At 30.4% G+C, this 26,997-nt stretch overlaps 1 protein-coding gene across 1 annotated transcript in view; it reads right to left on the bottom strand.

Moving 5' to 3' along the window:
* The window catches only part of LOC118197917 (uncharacterized), a 96,106-nt gene that overhangs the window by 29,505 nt on the left and 39,604 nt on the right, over positions 1 to 26,997 (bottom strand). Inside the window, exons 8-12 of the mRNA XM_085821739.1 lie at positions 21,604 to 21,794; positions 19,575 to 19,881; positions 17,318 to 18,286; positions 5,123 to 5,190; positions 754 to 882 (exon numbers count right to left, since the gene is read on the bottom strand). Of these exons, the coding sequence (XP_085677865.1) occupies positions 754 to 882; positions 5,123 to 5,190; positions 17,318 to 18,286; positions 19,575 to 19,881; positions 21,604 to 21,794 (1,664 nt within the window). The remainder of the gene's footprint in view (positions 1 to 753; positions 883 to 5,122; positions 5,191 to 17,317; positions 18,287 to 19,574; positions 19,882 to 21,603; positions 21,795 to 26,997) is intronic.

The following is a 26,997-nucleotide window of genomic DNA, read 5'->3' as shown; positions in this document are numbered from 1 at the left end:
ATGCATAAACGTATTTTGTGCATGCGCACACGCATATTTAGCAGTCGTAAAGGACTTTGCGTCCACGCGACGCATGCACAGAAAGTTTGTAGCTTTGAGGTCTGGATTATGGGTGTCCGAATTAACGACTTTTGACTGTACTAGAGTTACATAAAAAATTCTTAGCATACTAATACTCAGGGATAATAAGAAACATTATTTTGATAGTTTCTGTTGCTTGGTCCTCATTAACAAAGGCTGGCAGTAAATAACTTACAAGGCCAAAAATTTGGCTTGGTGGAAATAATGGCCAGATTGGATTGCAGACAGAGATTTTGAGTGTTCTGATACTTATGACACTTTTTTTTTTAAAAAAAATCTGTGATAATGTGTCTCTACATGCTTAAATCTTTTGAGGGAAATCTTTTGAGGGATACCTCAAAAGACAGATCCATTTAAAAAATGTTAAATAATTTTCAGTGCATTGCCAAACCCAATATTATGGAAGTTTGTCAGTAAGTTTATCATACAAATTTTTAAATTAATATGTAAACTTATATATTTAATGTTTATTATGATGTATCATTCATTATTCCATGTGTAAAATATTTCTTCTGAAATACAGTGTTTTAAAACCCAGTGAATCACTTATAATCACATTGTATTATCCAAAAACACCAATTGAAGAATACCAGTTGATGAATAGCTCTAAAAATCAATGTAATTCAATAAGATGAATAACAAAATGAGTTGGAGAAGATAAGAAAAGAATACCTTATATTTTTTTCCACATATTTTACAAAAACAGCCACTGTTATTATGTCTGTAAGAATGCCTCTTTATCACATAGGGTTGTTCTGCCATGTAATTACATTCTTTACAGATACATCTTGGATGGTTAGCCTGCAAATGAACAAACACAATTTTTCACTCTCTAAAAATATTAATTTTTTTTTAAATTCAATTTTAATCAATTTTAAAAATAGCTAGGAAATTGTTAATATTCATTTTAAAATATCTAAGAAAACTTAAAATTCCTCTGCCTTTTGAAACAACAATTAGAAATGCTAGCAAACAATAAGTAAAAACTCTGATGCATGTAAAAAACACTGAATAAACTAGCAATAGTAATAAATTTTGAATTAATTTTATATTTTTATTTATTTTATGTGGAAATGAAGAAGCAATGGCAATGGTTTCATGAGTTTCTACATTACTGCATGCTTCATGAATAATCAAAATACATATGATCAATAACGCTGGTATTTTAGCAGTCCATAAATTAAACACTATATAAGATCAACTGTGCTTTAAAATTATAATAATAATGATGTGTTGACAGATCGTGCGATTTTTTCGCAAATTTGCTACTTTTGAGAAACTTCTAGGACTAAAATTTGTGTGTATTTGATTTTGCAAAAATTTTGCTACTTTTTCATTTCCTTGTGCTACTTTTTATGAGTTTAAAATTTTTTAATTCATTAAAACTTTTATATATTAAAACAATGTATCTGCTAAAATAAGTTCATAATAAATAAATAAAAAGAAAGCAATCTAGGCTTAAATAGAAGTTGGCATCAGGCAAACCTAAGATCATAGAGCAAATGCACTTTATAACCAGTGGCTGATGTTTTATGATGTGCTTAATTGATTAATTTGTTTAATCTTTAAAGTTTGCCAATAAGCAATGCAGTTGTAGAAAGGGTATTTTCAAGAGTCACTTCGACCAAAACGAAACATCATAACAGAATGTGTTTGGAACTCCTAAATTCCGTATTTCGAACGAAAATGTCATTGAAACATTGGATTTTTCCTCCTTAAAATTCTGTAAAAAAAATTCAATATTAAGTACACTTTTATTTAAGCATATTTGTCAGTAACATTTCTCTTTTCCATGCTAAAAAACTAACCTTAGGAGAAGGAGCTTTTTATGCAATTTCAAAAATTAATTGATATTTGCCTTTTGTGTAAAAGGCAATTTAAATTTTGAACTCATAGGGCACAGAATGTATTATTAGAGATAGATAAGAGAATTCCATAAAAACAATAGCAATGAAAATAAAATTTAAAATTCCCAAAATTCTTCAGGCTGCTCTCTCAGCCACATTAAGGCTTCATCTTGAATACTATTAGCATCTGCAAAGAATTTGTCTCCAAAATGTTTTTAGTAGACCAAACAGGAAACTACTACTGTTATTGGTATAGTATACAGTACATTTCTTGAATTAATTTCTCCATCCTCTGCACTGCTGAGTCCATTTTAATCTGAATAGGATGCCCAATTTGGTTTGCAAAATGAAATTTATGTTGAAAATACTTCTTAACCCACTATGACAAACACTTCTTTCCATAAACAAGAAATATTCCTTTATGAACATTATTTACAAGAAGACCTTTTGCCTTCCCAAAAAATGGACAACAGGATAATAATCGAGTTTCAATAGCATTTTCAAACTGAACTGCACATGTGCAACTGGTACTCAGTAAACTATCTAAATGAATATCATGAACTAGGATGGTTCTGCAACCTATTAATATAAGTGGAAAGTACTCATTGCTATTCTCAAATATATCACGCCAATTTGTGACATTCCCTCATAAAAATCTTTTAACTAAACATCAGATTATTACTCTATTAACATTTATTACTCTATTGATTAAGAAAACCTAGATGGGATTAAGAAATATGAAATAAAAATTTTCTGGAAAATCAAATATATATTATTACTAATTTTATGAAAATTTTAATAAGTTTTAAAAACATGTTAGAAAAATAAAACTATGTATAATAAAAGAATTAAATGCTCCAAAAGAATAATAAAACAAGACTTTGTCAAACTTACAATACAAGTGTATGAAATCAAACAGTTTCTAAAACATTTCGTATTATATAAGACATACAGTGTCTCAAAAAAGTGATGGGACACTTGTGCTTTACAAAAGGAAACTGCAATAAAATAAATTAAAAAAACATGTAAATTTTTTTGTGGGTGTGTTTCATACTTAAATTTAGTAACAATTGTTACATAACATACATTTTCTCAAAATATTAAAATATTAATTTAATAAAAATAAAATTGTTTAGAACGGAGCAGAAAATGGCTCACTTAAGTGATGGGACACTTACTTTTCCATCAAATATTTTACTTTTTAAAAGGTTTTAACATTTTGTTGGATTTCCTTTTACTTTTAAAACATGATTTAATCTTCTTGGGATTGATTCGACTAATTTTTTTTTTTTTTTTTTTTTTTTTTTTTTGTGATTTCTGGAGTGATTTTACCCAATTCTTCTTGAAGCACCGATTTTAATTGTTGTTTTGAAGAAATGGTGTGTTTGCGAATTCTTGATTCCAATTCTTGCCAAATATTCTCTATGGGATTTAATTGTGGAGATTGTAGAGGTGTTTTTATTATTTCAGGACAGTTATACTGCAGCCAGAGTCTAACGTTCAAAGCACTGTGCTTGGGGTCATTGTCCTGGTAGAATTTAAAATCGTTATGAAGGTTCAATTTTCGTGCTGAAGATTTCAAATTTTGATTTAAAATGTCAATATACTTGTACTGATCCATTATACTGTCGATAAAAACAAGATTACAAACTCCAGCGGACGACATACACCTCCATACCATAACTCCTCCTCCACCATGTTTTACTGTTGGCACCAAGTTCTGTTTGCGAAATTCTTCCCTGGGTTTTCTCCACACCAAGATTCTACCGTCAGAACCAAATATATTAAATTTACTCTCATCAGCAAATATAACTTCATTCCAGTAATCAGAATTCTTATTTATGTTGGATTTTGCGAAAGCCAGTCTGAGTTTTCTATTCTTTTCACTTACGAAGAATTTTTTCCTGGCTTCTCTACCGTGATATCCAGCAGATCGAATTACTCTTCTAATGGTCTCAGAATTAACAATTACTCCATATAATGCTTTTAAATCAGCTGCAACTTTAGGAGCACTCATTCTTGGATTTTTTTTAAATATTTCGAACTATAATTCGCTTTATTCCATTGGATAGCTTTGATGGTCGGCCAGGTCTTCTTTTATCCTGAATCATATGATTCTTTTTATATCGTTTAATGATATTGAAAACTGTTGAATGACTGAAGTTAACTGTTTCAGTAGTTTCTCTAATAGATTTTCCACGTTCAATATGCAAATTAATAACTAATTTTCGAATTCCAGGCAAAGTTTCTTTTCGTTTAGCATTCATGGCTGCACAGAGCTAAAAAACACAAAAAGTCCAAAACAAACTGGAGAGAAATACTGCAGACGATTTTATAAATTATTGGCAATTGCTTTTGAGTAAAAATAAATACCCCAAAAGATATTTTTATTGCTTACTTCAGACGATTTTTGTGGCATAGTACGTAGTGTCCCATCACTTAAGTGAGCCATTTTCTGCTCCGTTCTAAACAATTTTATTTTTATTAAATTAATATTTTAATATTTTGAGAAAATGTATGTTATGTAATAATTGTTACTAAATTTAAGTATGAAACACACCCACAAAAAAGTTTACATGTTTTTTAAATTTATTTTATTGAAGTTTCCTTTTGTAAAGCACAAGTGTCCCATCACTTTTTTGAGACACTGTACATATATTTGAAACACTAATAAATGAAATTTTTAATGCCTGTATAATATATACTTATCGGTACTTTCTGATTATTGGCTTCCCAACCAAAAAGTCACGAAAAAGATTCATAAGACAAAGCAGTATATTACCGAAATACTGTGGCAACACAAGATGTCACCGAAAGTACTTACATGGCAACCCAGGTATAAGTGTAGCACATGTCTGTTTTGGCTGGTCTGCAGTGTGGAAGTTGTACTAAGCTGAGTTAGTGCAACAAATCACTGCGTAGAGAAAACAAGTCCAAAAATGAACAATTTCTCAAAAAAGTTATTTTATTAATGAAGCTTCTTGCTTTTTTAATTTTATTGGTAGAGTGTTCTTGTATAGAATTCATAGCGTATCATTACTTTTAAAATAGATGTTGCTTTTCATGCACCAGCTTAACAAAAAATCAGTCACCAATGAATTTGTGAATGCTCTCCAAAGTCTGTGACTTTTCAGTAGAGGGTGAAAATATCAGAAAGTATCTGTTTATTTCTAAAATGAAAGTTCTCTGAATACCTTGAAATGCTGAATAATTTCTTCATCTGTCAAGTATGGCATTTGGCATACTCTGCACTTTTTCGAGCCTTTAAAAAAAAATGTTTTTTACAAAATGGTTTAATTTTCAACTAAAATTTCTCATCACATTTTTAATAAAATGGAATATAAGCAGCAAGAAATGAAGTATTCATAGCACAAACTTTTAATAAATAATGCTATTTTTGTTTACATTAATGAAGTATACAAATAAAACAAGCATTTAATATACAGACAGTGAAAATCAGAATAAAATGCCTATAACTTGTTGACAAGACGTTACAATGAAATGGCATCAGCATATATGTAACAGGATTCAAAAGTTGAAGAATTTGGCATACAGTTTCTTATTGTAAACAATGTAAAGTACTTGCTTCAAAATAATCCCTAGCATGACAATCATTTTTACCAGTGCACACTGCAGCACCTGAAAGCACATTGCTATATGTCATTTTTTGTAACATTCCATTATGCTTCCCCCCTTTTTTTGTTGTTTTTGTTGACATGAACCTTCAAATCTTGTTTTATATAAAAGCACCATTTTTGGAAAAAAATTCTGTGGTCAAACGGATAAGCAAGTGCACACTCATAGCAAAAATTAAGGAAAGGGCTGTATATAATATGCAATATAGGGCTGTATATAATATGCAAAAAATATGGAAAATATGGGCATTGTTTCTCGTATACTTAAAATTTTCAAGATTAAGTACTGGAAGTTCATAAATCTGAAAACTCTTTCTACTTTAGAAACAGTACGAACTCTGTTCATAAACCTGGAAAATTTATGAAGATTAGAACAGATGAAACTGACTAACAAGTGTGGTTACTGAAGCAAACTAGCAAGCATGGGTAAGTTGGTGAGATTCCGAGAAAGAAGAATATTGGTTTTGCATATTCTGCAAAACGTTTTAAAAGGTTTGTTTTGCAGACAAACAAAAAAAAAAAAAAAAAAAAACTTCAAGTTAATTCAACTAACAATATTTCAAACTTTTAAATTAAGAAAATATTAAATTAATTATTGGTTTTAAAAAAACTATGTATTTTGAAGAAATAAAACATGGGATCTCTTCAAAAAGTGAAAATATTTTGGCATACGTATTTCAAAATTAATTATTAAGTAATCACAATAATTACAAGGCAAATACCCTTTCTGCAATGTATTTTAGTATATGGTATTTAGAATATTTTACAGTAAATCATGCTCGTCATTTTGATAATCTGGATGCCAGGTATCTTTTTCAGTCTTTAGTGCTTGTGCAGTAGTGGAGAAGGCACAATAGTTTTATATGCTTAATTTAATCATTTAAACAAACAGTATTTTAAACTTTTCTCTGCATTTGCTTTCATCTGATGTTTTTCCTTTTGTCAAGGAGAGGTTTCAACCAACAAAAATCAAGGCAAAAAAAGTTACCCAAAAAAAAAAAAAAAAAAAAAATTTACTAAAAGGGAGACAAAACCTGGAAAAGCTTGTAGGGGGTAGAGAAAAATGTGTAGTAATTAGCAAGAAGTAAGTCAAAATGTGTCAATATGGTAAAAAAAAAAAAAAATAAATAAAATAAAAATAAAAATAAATAAAAAATAAATAAATAAAAAAAAAAAGTGGTATGAGTTTAACAAAACAGTTCCAATAATGATTCTGTTAGAAATTTGATATCTATAATAAAGGTGACCATATGCTTCGAATTTTCAGTCCCTGTCCCGATTTTTTGCAACTCGTTTTTTGGTTTCAAATTCATAGCATTTGTTCTGAACTGTTCTGAAAAACACTAGTGTGAGAATGTAAAACTTTATATGCATATATTTATTTAAGTAGTGTAGATTGCAAACTGAGAATACAAGTGCAAGTTAAGAGACATGTGCCACAATTTCTGCATATAGCATTTACCTTAGAAAAATTGTAGTGGCAAAGTTCTATTTCTCATCCCTGTATTTCTTCCCCACTCTCCACAAACACACACAGAATTTTTACTCACAGTTGCAGTTTACACTTTCACTTAAAGACAGCACTGCAATTTTTAATTGATATATTCATGCCATTGTTGGTATATTAGTAATTGCCCCTTTGGTTCTATTCTGTTTTGAGGACTATAAAAAAATTGCAGCGAAAATGTATGCGCAAAAGTGCCAAATCTAACAAACGTGCCCATTTAACAGTGTGCCAAATCTAGCGTACACACCGATTTCAGATTGCATAAGTTTACATAGTTCTATATTTCTTAAGACGGCATTGAAATACTAGTTTAATTTTTAAATCCTTTTTTTGATATTCTACGGATTTAACAATTTGGGAATTACCCCTGACGAAAAGTCTGCAATAGAATTTTGGGTAAAGTACAGATTCACCCATTGCTTGATGTGTTTTTAAGAATTGCACATACTCGCTACCCATGTACACAGCAAACTATTTTCACTTTAAAAAAAAAATCCCAGAATTGCACAAAAATGGCACTGCGCACACCCTTGACTTTATATATGTACACATCGACCTATTTTCACTCCAAAGTTCCTATTTTCAAAGTAAAAGAAAATTGACAAAAATCCAATTGTTTTTAACCCTTGTAAAAAGGGGCAAACAAATAAAGGGCGATTCTGCACTTTACCAAAAATGTTTTCAAAGAAAAAGCATCATTCATTAGAGAAAATTATGTTTGAACAACCAAAGAGATGAAATTATGCTTTAGCAATAACACGGTAGTGAAATATAGATGCAGGCATCCATTCAGTTATGTTTAGCAATTTTTATATAAATTATAATAATGACCTGAAATAGTTATTTACTCTTATGCTTCCATTTAGTCATGTTTAGCCTTTTTATATAAATTATAATAATAAAAAAGTATTATATGAAATTAACCTTTCATCTAAATTAAAACATCAAACTTAGTTATTTACTATTATACTTCCTTTCTTTAGGGTTGACGAAATTATTTTTGGCAGCACTTTCATCAAAAATAGTTTAGTGATTTTTTACGGCCTTTTTTAGTACCAACCCCTTTAATTTATATATTAATTGCCTCCCCCTCTCTGTAAACATACACAAAATTTTTACTGTTTTGTTTTGTCACAGTTGCAGTTCAGATTTTCATTTACAGACAAGCATTGTAATTTTTAATTGATATATTAATGCTACTGTGATTTGAATTTATAATATATACATATATTTTTTAATTATCAATGCTGCATTATATATCTGTTCAACGGGGTGCATTACGTACGGTAGTTATACCATCCCCTTACGCATCACACAGCATCTATAAATAAATTCTTTTGTCATTTGCTGAAATTTCACTGTAGATATACCCATCTAAAATCATTCTTCTTTTGCTACATTTAGACCATCATCATTTTGATTTTGCATAAGGGGTATTTTTTTTTTTTTTTTTTTTTTTTAAATCTGCGGAAACAATAACATGTAATGATATTTCCTATTTCGAAAAGACACATATATTTTTTATTTATCAATGGTGCATTACATACGCGCTAGGGATATGTTTTACTGCAGTTTAATTTATTATTTTTTTTTATCCTATTGACTTTTTTTTAGTAATGGGTTCAAAACAAGAATGTGAACATTTAACGAAGGCCTACTGAAGGAATACCCATGTACTGAAAAAAACTATACTGGTTCCAATTTATGCTGCAATACATTTCTTCAAAATCTTCAATAAGCCATGGTGAACGTAAAGATATTAAACTTCATATAAATAGCAATAAACATAAAATGTCAAATGTCAGACTTTTCTCTTGCATCCAGCTTATTATTAAAGAAATTTTTCAAACAAGAGAAAATAAGTGATAAGAAGATCAGCTACAATAAAAGGTACTATTTCATACCATACTATTTTTCACAACCATAGCTATAGATCTATAGACTGTACGTCTAAGCTACTTCAAGTATCATTTAAGCCTAAAGTTACATATGCGCAAGTCAAGGCCAAAGCAATAATACTAAATGTTTCCATGCCTACTTTAACAGCTTTGCACAATGATTTGGAAAAGTGTTCATTTGTTTCAATCTTAACTGAGGAATCCAATCACATGGAAATAACTTTTCTAATACTTATTAGATTTATAGATTGGAGTTATCGAGTTAGAGAAAAAATTTTAGAATTTAAATTCTTATCTCATAAAACATGTCATATTGTCAGCAACTATTAACTATCGGTCTTGAAGAAAATAATTTTTTAAAAAAGTTATAGTTCTTTGTGCCAATAATACGAATTCTAACTTTGGAGGATCTGAAAGACACGGAGAAAATAATATTCTTGTTAAACTGAAATGAAACCTTAACCATGGTTTAATTGGAGTCAGATGTGCAGCGCATATCATTCGTAACACTATAAGAACATCAGCTGATGTTCTGCCAGTTGATATAGCAATGAATATTTTTAAGACATACTTTATTCTTGCACTATTAGAGTAGAAACATTGAAAAATATCTGCAACTTCATAGAAACTGATTTTTCAATGATACTAGGGAATTCATAAACAAGATGGTTAGCATTATTTCTCGCCGTTTGAAAGGGTACTCCAAATGTTTTTAACCACTGAAAGTTTACTTTCAATCTTAAGTGAAGTCTCCCATGCTTATTTTAAAATTCTTTGAAAACCCAGAATCAGAACCTTGGCTACATTTCATTAACACTCAGGCTTCAATATTTCCTTAAGTTATTAGAACAACTGAAAATCAAACTGCGTCGATATTTGATGTAATTGCTTCAATGGATGATTTGAAAGGTTCAATATTGAGCGAAGCAGAGGATAACTTTATTCCAAATAATGTTAAACTCTAGGAAAACTTGAAGAGGATGGACATGTGTCACAATACCAAGTTATTGAATTTCAAAAAGCTATTGTTTCATTTTATCAGACTGCTTACGATATTTGGAGAAATGCACAAAAAAAAAAAAAAAAAAAAAAAAAGGTATTTCAGGAGATAGAAACTTACAGCTGGTTCACATTAAATGAAATATCTTCTTACACTCAAGTTGAAACAGTCTTTCTGTTTATTAATAAAATGATACCAAGTCATAAATTATTGGATTATTGGAAATTGATATATATGAGGAACATGTCATATATCATGGAAGAAACAATATTGGAATGATAAAAAAATAAGATGTGCCCAGTTCAGAGGTGGATGGAAATAGCTAAATATTTTAATGAAAACCAGATTCCTAGTTCAAATGTTTTAAAATTGCCAGTTTTTCTGTTGTCTTCCTGACATTAATGTTGCAACTGAGCGAGTATTAACATTATGAATATGTTTTTGGACTAGTGATAAGACGCAGTTTAAAGTGGACATTCGAAGGATAAGAAGAACAAAAAAGATATTCCAAGAAATATTCATGCTTCAGAGAAATATAAGGCTACTTCAAAATAATTTAGAAATGTTACAAATATATTATTTTGTTTAAAAATAGATATCGTGCTTTGATTTATTCTTTAATTATTAAAAAAATATTATGCCACTATTAAAAATAAAACAAAAATTATTTATTTTGATTTATATATATAGACCTACATACCACCTCCACAATAATAAACTACAGTCAAAAGTCTTTAATCTGGACGTCCATAATCCAGACTGATCTATAATCCGGACCTCAAATCTACAAACTTTCTGCGCATGCGTAAACGCATGCATGCACATAATACGTTTACGCATGTGTGTTTAATGTATAACGGACGGTATAAGCTAAGCTAAAATTATCTAATTATCTATTTCAGTTAATGTTGCAGATTGCGTTGTTTCTTAATCTTCTAATTGGATTCAGCTTATTATTTTTTGAAGACTGTTAGAGCAATTTTATAAAAGTAAGCTTGAACTTTTGATTATGTCAAAAAGAATTTCCGATTCTGGAGCTGCCAAAGGATCTACAAAGCAAAAGCAAGTTTCAATGTCCATCAAACAAAAAATTGAATTGCTGCAAAAAATGGATAAAGGCATATCCTTTGTTTCTCTAACCATTACAAAATCAGTTTATCAATTTCACGCTGCTCTGCGGGAAGGGGGGGGACTTCACAGCACGCAATGAACTGGAAATTGATCTGTCAGCACTATCCTTATCTTCAGGGCAGATGTTTTTATTTTATCCGGCTTATAATTCCTTACTAAATGTAGTATTTCATCTCGATGTACTCCATCTTTGATATGATTTAAATCAAATTCCTCGTCATTATAAATATCACGAATAAATATCAAATTGTTTTCTGGTTGCAATTTTCTAATTTCGACTATGCATAATGTATGCTTTACGTATGCACTCGTTGAAAGAAATCTTTAATAAAGTAAACAAATAAATATTAAGCTTTTTTTTGTAAATTTTGATACTCTTTAGATTATAATTGCTCTTTATTTCATAAATTACAGTTTCATATTTTTAATTTTATAATTTCTGCATGCCATCTTACCAGATTTTAGCTGATGATATATAATCCGGAAAAACCATGACTGTAATTTATTTGTAATAAAAATATTTAAAAACTTACATATATAGCATCCCAAATTTCGATCTTCACATTGCAATAATAATAATAAAATAATTTGTTTGTAAAAAAAAAATAAAAAAAAAAAAAAAAAATTACACATGTTACATCACAAATTTCCAAATTTGATTACCTTATCTATAATTTGCATTTACAATTTCACACAAATTTTGTATTTCAGGATTTAAAAAAAATATAACATCTCTACATAAGAAGCAGTAATAAATCTAACATACATAAATCTAACATCTACATAAGAAGCAGTAATAACTAAATCAGCTTATAATACATGTTTATTATTATACATGCTTATTATACAGTGCATAACTAAATCAGCTTATTATACATGTTTTTAAATTCATACTTCTATTTATTTTATTTATTCATACTTCTATTTATATTCATACTTCTATTTCAGTTGTTAAGTGAATATGTTAAACTCTAGTATTTCATACTGAACTCATTTCTAATGAGACAACTGATTGCGTGAGCTCTCTCCCCCCCAACTGTGTAGTAAGAATATAAACAGTCAAAATCTGTTTGCATTATCATGCAGTTAAGATTTCATAGTAAAGGCAGGAATAAAGGTAATAGGTGAAAGGTGATGTTTCTTCGTATGTATATATTTTCGGTACTTGTCTTCTGTAGTGGCCTCAGCAAGAGAAAACAGCATTGGTGTGATTCGAGCTCAACAAAGTACAATTAGTTGCCAAACTTCATAAACACCCATGAAACAAAATTGACTATAAAAACAAACTGGCAATTCATTCAATATCTATACAACACAAATTATTTAATATACACAAGTATATGCAATTTAATATAAATTTCTATTTATTATAGCTTTTAATAGAATTTTGTGAGCAATTTATTTAAAGTAAAAGAAAAAAATTCAACACAATTTATTAAATATATATACACATTAATTATTGTATTTAATACAATTCTGTAAGTAACTGTTTTAAAATACTTGGGTGTCTAGCCATTAATCAGATTCCAAACAACACAAAAAACATGCCAGAAAATTCCATTTATTATTAAATATGCCAGGAAATGTTATTATTTTATTTAAAACAATTTGTAATTAATGCAATTTATTTTTTAAAAAAGAAAAGACGTAAGTATACTGGAAAATTCTATTTATTATTTATTTAATATTATTTTATAAGCTATTTATTAAGAAAAACATGCCTAGAAAATTCATTTTTTACAGATGCTTTCTTGTGGCCACAGTTCAGCAATTGCTGATAATAATGCCTGAAATTACAACTACAGCTTCTTTTCCCATCAATGGAAGATTAAAAATAGTCAGCACAATGAATAATTTAGCATGAAAACTCATTATATCAATACAATAAAATAACAAAAAATGGTTCGATTATTTTAACTGTTTGTTTCTTGCTCACATGCAGATTGGTAACCGACTGTTTCTCACTAATGCAAAAACATGCCAAATTTACTTTCTCACCAAAGCTGCTACAGAAGACAAGTACCACATTTTCTCCAGTACCTTCTGATTATCCAAACCCTAGCTTCAACATTTGATAGAACAACTATGTTCTTGGCATATTTTTGGCTATATACCAGTGTTTCCCAACCTTTTTCGTGCTATGCCCCCCTAATCCTCTCTAAATTTTTTAAGCTCATCCCCTAGCATATATACATAATTTTTAATATTTAAAAATTGAAATTTTCATGAAAGAAACTTTAATGATAGCTTTTAGGAAGAAATGACTATGAAATTTTATGAGCAAACACAGTAAGTGAACTTTCAAAACATGGAGAACTCATATTCAAGAAAAAACTCATTTTAGTGAAAGTTTTTTATTTTAAGTATTATCAATTTTTATTATTTAAATTTAGCGAGTTCTTTGTGCTTGATACTTGCTGCAAAGAAATTCTATGTAAGATTTCAATTTAGATAACTTGAGTCTCAAGTCTCCTGGTTTCATTTATATCCAACTGATTTCTTTCTTTCTTTATTTTTTTTTTTTAAGCAGCAAATCATTTATGGCACTAAATCCGCATTCAGCAAAATATGAAGATGGAAATGGTAACAATAGTTCTCTTGCAAATTTTGTTGCATTTGGATATCCGATTCTGGTTTCCTCACAAAGTTGTGTCATTGCTCCTTTTATATTAAATAAAATTTTAATTGATTCATCATTTCGCATTTCTGCGAGTTCCTTTTACTGCATATTTGAAATATCAGCCAAATCCACAAGCATTGGCTGCATCATCCAAGTTGGAAAATCAATTTGTTTTAAGTTACAACATCTTTTAAATCAGCCGATAAAATTTTCAGATGATCGACAATAACAAGTATAGCGGTACCAATAAAAAATATAGTGGTAGTTACGTCACATTTTTTCAGCCGATGAGACTTTTCAAAATTTTTGTGGTATATGCCTGACATAATTCAACAAAGATAATGAAACCAAATATCTTCCTTTTGCATCATAAGTTTTATTTGCTCCTTGAAGTTTTTTAATTAATATATTTAATTTTTCAAAGATATCGGCTAAATAACTCACAATTGCCTTGTTATCTGTTAACAGATTTTTCATTTCAGGTTTGTCGCTTAAAAAATAACTAAGAGTATCAAATAGTTCCATAAATCTTCCAAGCAGTTCCCTTTCGGCAGCCTTCTTACTTCAGAGTGAAGTACAAGTCCCATATAGTCTTCATTTTGTTCTTCATAAAATAACTTGAAAAGACGTTCACATTTGGCCCTAGCTTTAGTAGCATTGATACACTTTATAACTGAATTTAGTACTTCATTTAGAACAGGCAAATTGTTTTTAGCTTCCAGGTTTTCTCTATGAATAACACAATGCACAAGAAGCATTTCTGGATTCTCATCTTTTATCACTTTTAAGCAAACCTTTTTCTTATTCCGTGCTTTATTTTATTTTTCAACCATCATGTTAGGAGCACCATCTGCAGTACAAGATGTATTAGATTTTTTATTGGTATGTTTTTATATCTAAGCAATTTTTTAGCTTACTATAAATATCTTTGGAGGTAGTGGTGCTTTCTAATGATTACAGAACATTTCTACGGCAAAATCCCCTTTATGAATATATCTTATACAAGTTACAAGTATGGTACAAGTTTATTGGTATGTTTTTTATATCTAAGCAATTTTTTAGCTTACTATAAATATCTTTGGAGGTAGTGGTGCTTTCTAATGATTACAGAACATTTCTATGGCAAAATCCCCTTTATGAATATATCTTATACAAGTTACAAGTATGGCCTCACTGTCTCTCAAAGTTGGTTCATCCATTTGCACCGAAAATTTTCTTGTTTTCAGCTTTTCAACAAGTTGTATTGCAATATCTTCACTCATTTAATCTTTCTTCTGCAAACAGTATTATTATTTAGTGGCATCTTTTTCAAGAACAGTTTTAAAAGCTGATATTGAGGGTTTGATTAAATTTTCCCCTATAGTACGGCTTTTCCCAGATTAAGCGATGAGTAATGAAATTAGATAAATAGCCTCAAGAGCACGATTAACAGTTGCATTATGAGCAGTAAATAGACACTTTAATATTGCTCTTTTTCAAAATTGTTCCTTAAAGTGGGAAAATAATTCAAATCTGAATTAATATCAGCATTATGTTTTGCCTGCAAATGTGCAAATGTGACGACCTAATTTCATTGATTTGTTGGTCAGGCATTATTGGCATAAAATGGACAAAAGTTGACCGTTTATGGACCGAGTATGAAACCAAATTTTAAATATGCCTCCAAATAACGACAAACATTTTTTCTTGCTTGCACCCCTCATTTCACTAAGGGCTGAAAGAAATAAATATAAAATCAATATAAACAAAGCTGAAAGCAGCTACTGTTGCCATTCAAGGAAAGAATAAGAAACGGGTTGCCATTCCTACAGTAAAAAATAAAACAAATTCGTTGGCTGAAATGTACAAGAAGCGTTTGGAAAGCATAATGTGTCAGTTATTTAAATGCCTTTGCATAATGTGTCAAAGTATAATGTGTCAGTTACTTAAATGCAAGCATTTAAATGTCCATGTCTACAGCGAGAATTCTTTATAAAATATTTAAAAAGCACCGCAACTTAAAAAGTTTTTTTATGTATATATCACTTACATTTTTCTTTATTTTGGGGAACAAAAAATTAAATTTTGAAAAAATTTGACTTCATGAAACATAGAACGTCCTTTGTCCCCTTCAACTCTGGACGAGTCCATTTTCGAATTACCCCCCTTAACTGTAGTATTGCCCCCTTGGGGGCGTGGGCCCCATGTCAGGAAACATGGTTATATACCCATGTTGGCATGTAGTATTGTTTCTAAATGTACAGGCATGGTAAGATGGCTTCCTTGTAAACCAGTTTTAGGGTTGCCATAAAATAGCAAGGAAGGCAGGGTTGCCATATTTGGCCTGAAATCGACCATGGACAGATGGAGAACCTTCTGGAACGAATTCTTACCGGTTTAGCCCAGAATGTTCTCGAACACAAGCCGAAAGCTATATAAACCCTGCAGGTCCACAATTAGTTAGTGTGTGCCTCGTCTAGAGTGCAAGATAGTCAGTCTAATCTAGTTAGTTCGTGCGGAGTTGATCGAGTTGACAGCTGGCCAGCGAGTGCCGAATGGGTCGTTGAGTGCATCAAAAGAGTATCTTCGTATATCGTGTTAAGCTCCAGGAACAATTGAACCAAAAAGTCGGGAGTTGTGCTCTGTGTGTCGTCGAGTGCATCACAAGTTGTAGCGTGGAGAGACTCGAGAGTACGTGGAGTTCCGAGAACAACCGAGGAGAGTCGGGAGCTGTACTCTGGTGCTTTGCAATGAAGCTGTCTCCACTGTTATAGCCTGATAACCTCTAAAGGCTGTGTTACTGATTGTGTCGCCATGTTTATAGTAGTTCTTCAACGACTGTAACATGATTTTGGAGCTATCCTGATTAGTACTGGCTAAATAAATTGTGTTTCGACATTCCATCAAGTGCTGTCATCGTTATTCACTCCAAATTCACACGAACCCCGTACGAATGTGAAGGAAGAAAATAATATACAAACTGGTATCAGAAAAAAAAAAAAAAAAAAAAAAATGCAACAATGTGTAGTAATGTTGGCATGTGTCATAATGTTGGCATATATGCCAAGTGTTTGAATATACACGAATTTATATGTTTTATATTAACTGTCATTTCCCTGAAGAGTATCCCTGGCAGTGAAAGTGTAAATATTGGACATACAGATTTCTTTTTTTTCTAATACAATTCCTTATTCTTTAATTAAAAGAACTTTTTTTATTATTATTATTTTTGCACTGAGCAATACTTTTGAGGCATCGAAATAGAGAAACAATGCAATTTTGTTAGAGTTGCCAATAAGGTGGCAGCTTTTCATGGAGTTGCAGATAATCAGAAAGTATATTTCCTTCATTAAAGTAATCTCTACTGTGATATCACAGTTTCCTACATTTAGAAAAGGCACTTTTAAAAGTACTCTACTTATTTTGATAAAAAAAAAAAAAATAATAATCCATCAAATGTAATAAAAATTAGAAAACCAGAAAAAAAAAAACCCCACCAAATATACACAGTTCATAAAAAATATGTTTTGAAATTAATATAAAATATCTACCACACTGAGTTATCATAAATAGTAAATTCATACATATTTCAAAATATGTTCACATTTATTTAACATACCGGTTATTTCTTGAGCTGGTAGAAGTACGGGAAGAATTTTTTCTGGTCTAGTTTTCTGGTCAGTTGAGACAGGAATGACAGTAGTTGTTGTTGTCGAGGTCAGACTTTCTTCAGAAGTGGAAGGTTCCAGTACTGGCGAGATTTTTTCTATTGGTAAAATAGCTTGAAAGCTTGAAACATTATCTGCAAGAATTCCTGACTGAATGAGTCCTGAATTAGAGTTTTCATTTACATTAGTTAATTTACAATTATCAGAGTCATGTAAAAATTGCTTACTCTGAGTAAAATCATTACTAACTGAACTATTTATGACTAAATGAGCTTTTAAGGATATTTTACCGGAAGTATTATTTGAGCTAGTCATAGTGCACCTAAATGCATTAGATTTGTCACTATTTCCTTTTAAATTTTCTTGATCAGGTACTTGTTGAATAATATAATTTTTATTACTATCACTCTTTCTCCCAATCATAGCTTCATAATGTACATTAAAGTCTTTTAAACTGACATTTGAGCCTAAGAGATCTTCAGGTAATTCAGAAGGTTTACAGCTTTTGCCATCTGTTACAGTAGCATTTGTACTTGTACAGTCAGATATTGATGATTCTGTGGTTGTGGTTACATTCTGCAACAATAATTGTATATTTTTATCTTTCATAAAGTCACTATTGATAAAGAAGTCTTTGGGAATTCTAGAATTTTCTAGGCCTTGAACATTATTAAAATTATCATTAAGCACTGCTTCATCAGTTTTAGTAACACAATAACGATCATTTAAACTATCAGAAAGACTGCAGATCATGGAAGAACTGTCAACAGAAGATGAATTTGTTGAAGGAATATTCATGCAGAAGTTTTCCTGTGAGCATTCTGGCACATCAATTCCATTATATTGAGGGTGGGTGGATAAAATAACATCAGGCAGAACAGAATCACTTTTAACATTCATATCTTTAACACAATCATCATCTGCAAAATAAATAAACAAATCTGAATTAACATAAGCTAAACATATAGGAAGAAAAACATACGTTCATTTACAAATAAATACCTCACACAGTATACAGTTTGATACATTTAATTTAAAGTAAATACAAAGTCTAAGATTCAGCACTGCAGAGACTTTGGCAATTAGATTTTAGAAATTTCTAGATTTTGAATCATCATTTAAATCTAGTAAAATGACATGTAGACATAACAACACTGCAGTTTCACTTATTGTTCAGGTCAGAGAGAAAAATGATAATCCACTCACAACCACTCAAGGGCCAAAAGTGTTATTCTGGCCAACATTCCACTCCCTAGCCAGCAGGTGTTTGAAAGTGACATACCTGCAGGGAATCTCAGTCAGTGGGTAGGAAAATGGCATTTAGGTATACTTGCCTTTGTTGGCTGAGTTTTATATTCTCTATTCTTAGACCTTTTTAAATGAGGAACAGAATTTTTCTCATTATTTTGACTTTATTTGCATACTTATTTACTTATTGGATAGGTGATCTGGAAGTATGGTTATTAGATCGTTCTGGATACTGTACATCAGAATGTGGAATATGGTGTAAGTTGATGTCAGTTGATCATATTTTATAAAACAATGATAGAATGTGAAGAAAATAATACAATATTCTTACGCTATTATATGTACCAAATTTTAATTTGCAGTTCACATTACATAATACACATGTATACATTATAAAACAAAATTTGATACACAGAAAACTATAAATTTCCTTCTAGATCTTTGTATTTGTTGCTAAGTAGATTTTATACAACTATGAGTATATGATAGTCCTATTTCTGAAGAAAAATATATGTATAAAAATGGAACTCTTAGAGAAATATTTTACATTAAAAAATGTAATGGTAAAATATTAAAAAATGTGTGCAAGTTACAAAATTATGCAGCTGTTTAAAAATAGTAGAAGATAACAGAAAGGACTGTTGAAAGTCTCCAAATTATACTGGTAATAAACTCATGATATTGCAAATAACTATTTCTAGTTATTATGTTAAGTAACCAATTGCTTGTTGAAACACGGTTTATAGTCTTGTACTAGTTTATATTTTAAAAGTTTTTGAAGAAAGAGATCTTGTCACTCCCAAAATGTGATTTATTATATGAAATTTATTATTCGTGTTTCATTTTACATAAATTTCCAGCTAATTTGTATATAGAGTTACTTTTTTTTATTACTACATTAAAAAGATGTTATGCAATAAATTTTACTTTATTATTCAAAAAACTTTAAACACTGCTTACTTTCTAAAATAACTTCACTAACTTCTGACTCAGAAACAGGATCTACAATAATATGATCCATATTTGATATGATATCTTCACAAGAATTATCTACATCAGCTTCAGAATGGGTTTCCATATTTTCCAGTTGCTCTGTCATAGGGAAATTTGTAGTGCTTCCTATTGAATGATCTTGGACAGCTGGCTCGGCAGAATCCACAGTGCTTGTTTCAGAATTATTTTCACTGAGATTTTTCCCAAGCGAGAAAGCTTCATTTTCTTTTGATGATTCATCACCTTTTACTTCAGTAACAGAATCATTATTTACCTGGAAAGAAAACATGCATTATTTATTAAATAAAATATATATGCTATCAATAAATGCATCATACATAAATAATCACTTGCGATTGCCCAGAATTTTTACATTTACTATTATTTTCCAGAAACAGGAATGCCTGAGAGAAAGAGCTAGAATTGCAGATTTTTGATTGTTTTCTAATATGTTCTTTAACATAGAATTAAAGTATGAGTTAAAGTCTGATTTTTTCCATTTGTTATCATTAAAACTTGGAAGTCTTCATTAAGTTTTAGAAACATTGCAATTTGTTAAATATCTAAAAATTTACTTTATATCTAAAGATGTCATTTAAGTTTTATAGCAAAATTATTACTTTCATAGTTACTTTCAGTCAAGAGATTTCAGGTATGTGCCTTGTTAAGCCCATTTACGATAAAATACAAACTTAGCTGAATAAATTAAAATTTTTTAGGCAAGATTTACTGATAGTATCTTTAATAATAAAACACTTATCACACTTTCATAACAAAATCATTAGTTTCATTAGACATACTGGATATATTAATTGCATTGCTGGTAAGTAAAAAAAAAAAAAAAAAATTGTGCCAAAGTGACATCATACATTCACTCTTCATATCAAAGACATAATAAGAACAAAAAATGCACCATAAAAATACATAAAAGCTTACATATGAAGAAAAGATTATTAAAGAACAGCTAAGTACAGTGGAGAAAAAATGCATTTTTTCCTTCTGTACGCATGCTTAGGTATAACACAATCTTTAGCAGCAAACATACTTATTGCTTCATAATCAAGATTGAGAGATCTTTGAAAGCACATATATGCATTCAAAGCATTCAGATAGTTAATATCTTTATACGTGATAATGTAAATATTTTATAAAACAATATAAATCGCATTTATTAATCAAATCATACTCTTATTGCTTCACATTTGTTAATGCAAATTTTTATATAAAGCAATATTTAAACTAAAGAAAAACTTTCAATTTCCTGAAATAATAAATTCCCCCCTCCCTTTTTTCCCTCTTCAAAATAGTAAAAGAAAAGCAAAAGTAAAATCATTTATTTACTGTAATTATTTTTGTACGATTTGCAGCAACATTTTTATTTATTTATTTATATATTTTTGCTAACCAATTAAAGATAATTGTGTAACAAACATTACAGAATAAGCATAGAAAAACATTCATAACAATCTTGAAATGATTAAAACATAATTTAAACATATTAAATTAATGCTAGTTACAATTTATAGATAAAAAGCACAAATTTATTTTAGCATATAATTTTGTATTAATAAAGTAGAATTCTTAGTTATATTAAAAATAAATCCCATGATAACAGATTAAGTATTATATAAATGTTTTTCTAAGAGCTTAATGAATATTAGATAACAATTTTTGTTGACATAAAAATTTACTGATGACTCTTTAGTATTTTATATATAAATATCTCAAACCATTTACCGTTTACGAGTTTCGAAGTAAGTAACATATAGTAAAGTTAGTGCATAAGCAAATATGATTCAGAAATTAAAAATTTAGAATATAAATGAAAAGCAGCAAATCAGTCATAAATATTCATACGTTTAGTCATAAGTCATTTTGATTGTTGTAAATGTAGGAAAACCTATTAAAAATGGCATACTGTATAATAGTTACCTGAAAATGCTGAAAAAGAATTAATAAAATTTTGAGAAATTTCTTATTTATGTATAAAACAAACCTGGTTAAGACCTAGATTTAATCTGTTGGCAATAGTTTGAGCCATTTCCTGTAGAGTCACACCAGCTGGAATACTAGATAAAGGCACTTGCATCATTAGAGTTTGGCCATCAGCAGTCTGTACCAAAAAAGCTTGCGTTGGTTCACTTTCAACTATAGTTTTTCTTGGCCTTCCCCTTTGACGTTTTGAACCTAAAATTTTAAAGTTCATCAGTTAGAATAATAATTTAAAGAATGAACAAGTGCAAATATATCGGATTTTAACGAAGGTCTCCCGCCACCACAAATCTTGTCTGCACAAATAGTTCGCATTGGTGTGTTTAATCATACTTTATCAAATGATTTTTGGCATTTGAAAGAAAAAAACTTGCTTAGAACACTGTGTTGTAAAATTTGTAAAAAAAAAAAAAAAAAAAAAAAAATCATTGTCATTAAGTACAAGGTACCTGAAATGAAACTATCATGCTAGATTAGAACAATAGCAAATTAGAACCATCATTTACTTCCAGTCCTGTGGCAAAAAGTAAATTAAAGAATGTCACCAAATTATACATACAGCTTCAGGTACTAATGTTGTATCATATGACACTGTGAAGATTTAGTACCGAAAGTTCAAAAACAAGGACTATGACATTCAAGAAACAGATCACTCTGGCTGGCCTACTGATGTTGATGAGGACTGCCTGTGAGAAACTGTGGAAGAAGATCAGTATGCAACCACTCTAGAGCAAGCTAAGGAGTTAGACACTAGTGCCACATCCATTGCATGATATGCATCACATAAACTTGACGTACAAGTTCAGTCGCTGGGTGCTGCAAGAGTTGACTCAAGCAGATAAGGACAGACACATTCGGGCCTCTACTAACATGCTCGAATATCAATGCAAGGACAAAATTCTAGACCAGATTGTCACTTGTGATGAAAACTGGATTTACTTCAACAACACAGGCTAAAAAAGGGGTTGGTCTGCACTCATTGAGACTGTCCGCAGCATCGCAAATTGCAGTTTGACTAACAAAAAGATACTGCTTTGTATTTAATGGGGCTGCTGTGGTATTATCCACAAAGAGTATCTGGAAAAAGGTAAAACCCTCAACAGTAAGGTGTACAGTGAGAAGCTAGTCTGCTATCAAGGAAAAACACCTAATTGAGTTCAGACACAAAGGAGGTAATATCAAAATAGTACAAGACCACATGTGTCTGCATTCACCGGCTGACTCTGTACAGATTCGAATGGGATCTTTTGACCATATACTACAGTCAAAAGTCGTTGATTCGGACACCCATAATTCGGAATGATCTATAATCCGGACCTCAAAACTAAAAACTTTCTGCGCATGCGCCGCGTTGACACATGCACATAGGCGTTTACGCGTGCGCGTAAGACCTTTTACGACTGCGTATATGAGTGTGTGCAAGTGCAGAATACATTTTTGCGTGCGCGTTTTATGTATAATGGACGTATAAGCTAAATAATTATCTATTTCAGTTAATGTTGATGATTGCGTTGTTCCTTAATTTTCGAATTGGATCCGGCTTATTATTTTTTGCAGACTGTAAGAGCAATTTTATAAAAGTAAATTTAAACTTTCAATTATATCAAATAGAATTTCCGATATATATTTGTTAATATGTAAAGGATCTAAAGCGAAAGTATGTTTTGAAATCCCAAATCTGTTTATCAATTTCACGCTGCTCGGCAGGGGGAACGCCGCGCCGGGCGCGTAATGAATTGGAAGTTGATCTGTCAGCACTATCCTTATCTTCAGGGCAGATGTTTGTATTTTATTTGGCTTATAATTCCTTATCAAATGTAGTATTTCATCTCGATGTGCTCCGTCTTTGATATGATTTAAAACAAGTTCCTCGTCATTATAATTCGCTTCCGATAGCGAAGAAAGTGACAGAGGTTATTGAAAACGAAAAAATTTCGATTGACAAATTAGTCAGTATTCTCAACACAGCAATTATAGGACTTGAACAGCGGAACTTTGTAACTGAACAAGAAATTATGTCTGTTTAATAGAATTAAAGAGAAATATTATCACATGAAATGAAGCAAAACTTAAACAACTTACATTGAAAGAAATGTTTAATAAAGTAAACAAATAAATATTAAGCTTTTTCTTTTTGCAAATTTTGATACCCTTTAGATCATAATTGTTCTTTATTTCATAAATTACGGTTTCATACTTTTAATTTTAGAATTTCTGCATGCCATCTTACGAGATTTAAACTGATGATCTATAATCTGGAAAAATCGATAATCTGGAATCGCCGAAGTCCCGACGAGTCCGGATTAACGACTTTTGACTGTATATAGCCCTGACATCGCTCCTTTCGACATCTTTTTTCACACCTGCAGCTACATCTTGATAATGCTAGCTTCCATTTTGCACACAATGTCCAAAATGAGGTTGATCTGTTTTCGGATTTGCGGCCACAAGTTTCTGGGCCAAAGTGCTTGAAAAATTAGCAAAAAATTGGCAGAAAAATATAGATTTGGGTGTTGACTACTACGAGCACTAAAGGTACTGCTTTCATCTTTTTTTCTAACTTTATTAAGAACGTTTTCTTACAGAAAACTTTTCTTACAACCAGATACAGTAAAATTCCAGAAATCCGCAAAGCTTGGGACCAGAGGTTGTGCGGATTTTAGGATTTTGCGGATTTCAGGACAGAAATGATAAATCATAATATTCAGACTAAAAGTGCAAAATAAATAAGGCATATTAGAAACATTTAATTAAATTATTATACAAATTATTGCAATAACTTATTATATGCATTAAATTGCTATTACATATATAAATTGATTATATTATTCACTGTATTATATATATACAGCATTGAGGTTTGCCGATTTCGCCTCATGCAAAGATTTCCGGTTTCGGATTCCGGTGTTAGAATCACTGTTGCTGTAAAATTTCAACAGCTTTTCTTTATTTTTTTCGTATCACAATTCTGTACGATTCTGCTATAAACCGAGGAGTGGCACCTGTCTCCATCTTTTGCAGAATTTGCACTTTTTACATTACCATCAATGCAACGTGTTTACGTTTTTCAATGTTGCAAGCAGTAAAATCATGAGTGCATTTCTAATCTGTAACTGTATTAAAAAGGGCTGAAATTTAAAATATTCTTAATTTATCCACAAAATATTCGGATAAAAAAAAAAAGCACTAAATAATCTTGTGAAAGAACAAAGCTCAGAAAATACAGTCAAAAGTCGTTAATTCGGACACCCATAATCCGGACCTCAAAGCTAAAAACCTTCAGCGCATGCGCCACGTTGGCACATGTGCACAGGCGTTTTACGCGAGCGCGTAAGACCTTGACTACTGCGCATATGCATGTGCGCAAGTGCAGAATACGTTTTCGCCTGCGCGTTTAATGTATAACGGACGGTGTAAGCTAAAATTATCTAATTATCTATTTCACTTAATGTTAATGATTGCGTTGTTTCTTAATCTTCGAATTGGATCCCGCTTATTATTTTTTGCAGACTGTAAGAGCAATTTTATAAAAGTAAACTTGAACTTTCGATTATGTCAAATAGAATTTCCGATGCTGGAACTTCCAAAGGATCTACAAAACAAAAGTATGTTTCAATGTCCAACAAACAAAAAGTGGAATTGCTGCAAAAAATGGATAAAGACATGAAGAATGTGACAGAGAGGTTAGTGAAAACGAAAAAAATTCGATTGACAAGTTAGTCGGTATTCTCGGCACAGCAATTAACGGGACTTAAACAGCGGAACTTAGTAACTGAACAAGAAATTATGTCTGTTTATAGAATTAAAGAGAAAGTATTATCACATAAAATGAAGCAACTTAAACAACTTACATTGAAAGAAATGTTTAATAAAGTAAACAAATAAATATTAAGCTTTTTTTTTTTATAAATTTTGATACCCTTTAGATCATAATTGTTCTTTATTTCATAAATTACGGTTTCATATTTTTAATTTTAAAATTTCTGCATACCATCTTACGAGATTTAAACTGATGATCTATAATCCGGAAAAATCGATAATCCGGAATCGCCGAAGTCCCGACGAGTCCGGATTAATGACTTTGACTGTACAACAACGTGAATCATGAACTTGAAAGAAGAGTTGAGTGAATTGTCTGCTTTCTTACCTTGATGCAGATTAGAGAGGAAAAAACTTTGATCATGATGTCAATAATTTGGTATTTCCCTTATGACTCATTATTATTCGTTAAGTATTTTTTCTTTGATATTTAGTACTCAATGTTGCAGTTTTCGGAACCTATAAACTGAATGCTTATATTTTGAGAGACAACGAGGATTTCAGGAGTTGCTGGATTTTAGGTCGGCGGATTTTCGGTAATTGACTGTATACACATACATATATATATATATATATATATATATACACACACAATAGTTCTTGAAAATGAAGGAAACATTAAGTATTGCAATAACTCAAAAAAAAAAAAAAAAAAAAAAAAAAAAAAAAAACAAGTATTACAATTTTTGGTTGAAATATACCTTTTCCCATCAAAATAAAACTGTTATCAAACAGTGCTTATAATAAAATAATCAATTGCAAAGTTAGTTATGTATGTATTAACCCTTTGACACGCGATGATCGCACCCTGAAATCACCAATTTTCGAATTTTTTTCTCCTCTTCTTTCCAAAATTTTTGAGTCAAAATCAATTGATTACTAATCTTTTACCTCTAAATAACACAAAATGACCGCAGAATCATATATATTTTAAGTCTTAGTACTTTAAATAGAATGCCTTTTAAAATTCATTTTCAGTGAGACAAATTAACTTCCTTTTATTAACATAAACAACTTTAAATTTCAAAACCTATTCAACACACATCATGATTTCTATCGTGAAAAATAAAAAATTGCAATAATTAAACTGCATATATAAAAAAAAACCATCATATATAAAAAAAAACCTATCTATTTATGGCATTTGCTTTGTGGTTTCAGGGCGCGACTACTGCGCCACTAGAGCATTGTGTCACAGTGCTCACAGTCCTCTAGAGACTCGGTGGTCGTGCCTTGAAACCACTGCTCTTCACAATGGCATTTGCTTGACTTTCAAATAGGAATGTTTTTTTTTTTTTTTTTTTTTTTTTTTTTTTTTTTAAAAAACCAGATATAGATAAAGGGCTTTGAAACCACAGAGTTATTTTATTACTAAACAATACATGCACCTGCCCTGTGAAAAGGTGTTTCTTTTCCAGAGATTTTTCTCTGACCTCAACACACTTGCTTTCCAAGCTAGTGTTGTGAGTTTATAAATTATTTGGTGTGGTTTAAATTTAATGTAAATATACTTTGCTATAATTAAAAATAGAAATCACGTACTAAAAGTTTTATTTATATTAAAAATATTTTCTAAATG

This window comes from Stegodyphus dumicola, chromosome 8 (genome assembly GCF_044657685.1).
Source record: "Stegodyphus dumicola isolate Sdum_Otavi_A_Nest chromosome 8, ASM4465768v1".
Classification (NCBI taxonomy): domain Eukaryota; kingdom Metazoa; phylum Arthropoda; class Arachnida; order Araneae; family Eresidae; genus Stegodyphus; species Stegodyphus dumicola.
This window is presented reverse-complemented; position numbering and strand designations above follow the sequence as displayed.